Consider the following 4,540-nt stretch of genomic DNA (forward strand, 5'->3'; position numbering starts at 1 on the left):
TCGAGGCAGGGTTTCTATGTGGTTTTGGAGCCTGTCCTGGAACTAGCTCTTGTAGACCAGGCTGGTCTCGAACTCACAGAGATCAGCCTGCCTCTGCCTCCCAAGTGCTGGGATTAAAGGCGTGCGCCACCACCGCCCGGCCTCAGTTTCCTTCTTATACAGAACCATTGGTCCAGGGCTTCACTGCCAATAGCAGGCTTGACCATCCCACATGAACCATTATCAAGAATTAATTAACCAAATTAATTAGCCATAGATTTTACTATAGGTCTTTTGTATGGCGGCACTAACTAAACTGAGAGTACTATTTCTCAACTGACTTTAGCTTGTATCAAGTTGATATAAACCTAACCAACAAAGACTCTTTTGGCAATGTTGGAAGTGAAGGAGAAAGCAAAAATCACAGCAAAGGTCACTGTTTTGATGTAAAAAGCCTGCCAACTGGAAAAGTTGTGAATGGACATAAAATGAAACCTTTTTCAACAGTTGCTTCTGGACTTCTCTTATGTTTAAAATTTTACCTTTTATTATTTAAAGCAGAGTCAATTATGATTCTCTGTTAATTGCTCCTGGTGACAACATAGCTTCACAGCTATCATTTCACCATGTAGACCTGTTTATCATTATAACCATTGTGGTGGTTTTATTTTGGCCCCCTTTTCATTAAATATTTACATTATAATGATGTGGGATTTCCCTCTGCATGCTGTGATTACCATTTATGAATAAAAAAAAAACTGCTTTGGACCGATAGCAGGGAAAAACTTAGTTAGGTGTGGAAAACTAAAGTGAATGATGGGAGAAAAAAGAGCAGAGTCAGAGAGAAGCCATGTAGCCCCTCTGGAGCCAGACAGAACTTTACCTGGTAAGCCACAGCCACAAGGCAATATACAGATTACTAGAAATGGGTTATGTAATTAATATGTAAGAGTTAGCCAATAAGAAGCTAGAGCTATTGGGCCAAGCAGTGATTTGATTAATACAGTTTCTGTGTGATTATTTTGGTTCTGGGCAGCAGAGACGATCAAGGGGAGAGCAGCCAGGAACCAACAAGTGGTCTCTTTTCTATATTATAAAAGGTGAGGTCTTGAGATTTCTACTACAGAAATGACTGGGTATGATGGTGAAGGTATAAAATGGCAAAGCATTAAAAGATTTCTCACCAGTGTGAAACATGCCAAATTCTCACTGTTCATCAGACTCACTCTAGCAGAATGAGAAATATGAAAGTATGAAGTATGTCTTATATTTCCTCTATTTCCTAGGGTAAGATTGTGTACACAAAACAAAATAAACAGGGAATTCATGAGAGTTCAGCAAAGATTTCAAAAGCAAGATCGGTATTTTAAAGGCAGTGTGACTCATGGCATATCAGTCAAAACTATTTAAAAAGATAATAATTGACAATCTCGTTCAAGATCCCTAAATTTGCAATACTCAGTAAAATTCATAATAAGAAATGTATAAAATGAGAACAATGTTAAAATGTAACTGAGCATATCAATAAATGAGTGACCATGATGACATTTTTCAATAAGAGGCCTAAATGGTTCAAAAATTCAGTTCTCCTTTTAATCTAAAATTCACCACAATCTTAAAAACTAATTACAATTTTTTATAAACAACAGAAGGGAAAAGATTACAGGAATATTTAAAACCAAAAATTTAAAATTTTAAATATATCAAATAACTTATATAATTTAGTGTTAAACTATGTCCTGGGTAAATCTTAGATGCTTATGACTAAAAGAGAAGAATCTGAAAAGGCTGCATCCTGTGTTGTTCCTATAATGTTACAGTCTAGAAAAGAAGATGGATATTTTTAAGTGACTGCCACTAGTTGAGAAAAAAAAAAGTAATTAGTAAGAGTAGCAAAGAGGATTTTAGGTCAGTGAAAGTGTTTTGTATGATGCAGTACTGATACGGACCTGGCCAGATTTATAACATATACAACACAAAGAAAGAACCCTAGGACAAACTCTGGGTTCTAGGCAATACTGTTGTGTCATCTTGAAAAGTATATCACTCTGGTAAAGGATGAATACAGGAAGTGGATGAACTTCTTATGTTTCTAGATAAACAACAACAACAAAAAAGGAGCTTCTTTTTTGACCCTAGGTTATTGAAACTAGAGACTAGTGGGTAAGGCATGAATCTACCACTGACCTACACCCCCAGGCATTTTATTTTCCAAATGCCAAGGAAACAATTATAAGGGATTTAGCAGTCATGTTAGGATCATACATTCTCATACTTTTGTTAGTGTCTTTTAAAGAAAATTGGATAATTTTCATCAAATTTGTATTCTATAGTCTAACAAATATACTTTTAAGAATGATAGAAAATACCTGTTTCTAAATTATTTTCGTAAATATTATGACCAAAAATGAAGAAATGCTAACTTTCAATGATAATTGTGTGGTTAAGTAGCGAATTATTATTTCTCTACATTATATAATTTTTCTATATTATTTTGTCATTTTTGAAAAGATTCATATTAATATATATTGATATGGAAATTCTTTTGGTAATCATAAGTTAAAAAATGCCTTATAAAATACTATACCTAGAACAATTCTATTCATAAAGTATACCTTATGTGCATTTCCAATATTCCTGAACTTGTTACTGAGAATATTAATACACAAGAAAATATTGTTTATATTTGTGCTTTTGAAAATAAGATGGACATAATGCTTGTATCTATAAATCACAGAATTCAGAAGGTTAGAGGAAGATTATGAGTTCACAGCAACTTTTGTGCCACACAGTAAGTTACAGGCTAGCTTAGTCATGCAAGCCTTCCTCAAACAAAACAAAGCAATAAATTTATTGATTTTAGAACAGGAACACATCAAATGTTACTTATATCATCACAAAAATACAGTTAATCTCAACTAAGAAGGCAATTTTATAAATCTTAGTAAGCTATGGCTAATTCCAACTAACCCTCCAAATAAATTTTACTGTAAACATTTGCTGAAAAACACACAGAAACATAAGAACATATAATTACAGCAGGATTGTGGCTGATGATCTGACTTTAAATTTCTATTTCAGTTTCTATTTCAATTTCTCAGATCATGATAACATAAAACATGATCATTATTGAGAAAAAATTGGCATACCACCAGTCTGATGGTGGTTATTTAGTTGCTTTTTATTTTATCCATTTAGTTTTAATTTAACTCATATACACATGCATGTTTCTCTCTGTATGTGAGCTTACAGAGGCCAAAAGAGGGCCTGGTATCTTATTTTGATAAAATTCTGATTTGAAGTTTAAAAAGAGGGTCTGCCTCATGGTCAGAAACTGTCATAATGAGAGGCAGAGAAGTTTTTGATTACTTATTATGCGTTATAAGCATCATCTCTTACTAATAAGCAAGCTACAGGAATGCACAGCAGGATATTCTCTTGTATCTTTTGAATAAAGAAGGTTAATTTCTATTATTTTGTTTGACAAGAGAGCTTGTCTTCCTATTTCCCTTCTCACTTACTTGTTCACAGTCCTCAGTACCCTTCATTATTTTCTTCCTTCCCATTTTCTCCCTGTCTTTCTTCTCTTCTTTTTTTTTGCTTTTTTTTTTTATTGAGAAAAAAAAATTTCCGCCTCCTCCCAGCCTCCCACTCCTCCCACCCTCCCCCCACTCCTCTCTCCCTCCCTCTCGAGTCTGAAGAGCAGTCAGGGTTCCCTGCCCTGTGGAAAGTCCAAAGTCCTCCCCCCTCCATCCTGGTCTAGGAAGGTCAACATCCAAACTGGCTAGGCCCCCACAAAACCAGAACACGAACTCGTGATCCTCCTGCCTCTGCCTCCTTCTTTCTTCTCTTCTTATAAAAATAAATAAATAAAACTGTATGCCACATGCATTCTTTGCTTCTCTCTGGCTCACCAGTGGTGAGCATGTATCTGGAAGTAATCCCACTTATCTAGGCATAGGAATGACAGCCCAGGGCAGGGCGAAGCACGTACCAGCATTTCGAGGTATGACCTTGGAGCCATGTTTTAGCAGACGGACAAATACATTACTGCTGCAGTGGTTCATCATGTGCAAGTGGAGGCTTCGTTGAGTCCGGATCTTGACCAAACATTTTGCCATATTTAATATTATGATTTTCCTAAGGCTCTGTTGTCAGTTGTGGCCCTGAATATATGCAACCAGCAACAACAGCTTTGACCTTTTGCTCGCTGTCCATTCTGTTTCAAATGACTAAGGCAGAACACACAGAGAATGAATCAAATGTCAGCTTCTTAATGTGGCCAACAAAAATAACTCACCAGGGATACACATTGGGCAAGGAGGGAGGGAGGAGACACTATTAATAAACTCTCACCCCTCCTCTGGTGAACAGTATAATTTTACGCCTAGTTCTCACTTAGTTTTTTTTTAACACATCTCTATAAAAAATCTCTGCCAAGTGTCAAAAGCCCCTAGCATAAAAGAAAATTCCCCAATTCTACACTGTAAGAAACAATTTACTTTCATTTCATTTCTGACATATTTAATAAGCCTCCATTATGTTCTAGAGCAGATTTTCC

General features: G+C 35.7%; 1 protein-coding gene across 2 annotated transcripts in view; it reads right to left on the bottom strand.

Moving 5' to 3' along the window:
• The window catches only part of LOC102001912 (FERM domain-containing protein 3-like), a 20,587-nt gene extending 16,303 nt beyond the window's left edge, over positions 1 to 4,284 (bottom strand). For both annotated transcript variants that reach the window (XM_005352658.2, XM_013348240.1), the window contains exon 1: positions 3,974 to 4,284. In XM_005352658.2, coding sequence (XP_005352715.2) covers positions 3,974 to 4,100 — 127 coding nt within the window. In that variant the 5' untranslated portion in view covers positions 4,101 to 4,284. The remainder of the gene's footprint in view (positions 1 to 3,973) is intronic.
• Positions 4,285 to 4,540: the final 256 nt, after the last annotated feature.

This window comes from Microtus ochrogaster, chromosome 10 (assembly GCF_000317375.1).
Source record: "Microtus ochrogaster isolate Prairie Vole_2 chromosome 10, MicOch1.0, whole genome shotgun sequence".
Classification (NCBI taxonomy): domain Eukaryota; kingdom Metazoa; phylum Chordata; class Mammalia; order Rodentia; family Cricetidae; genus Microtus; species Microtus ochrogaster.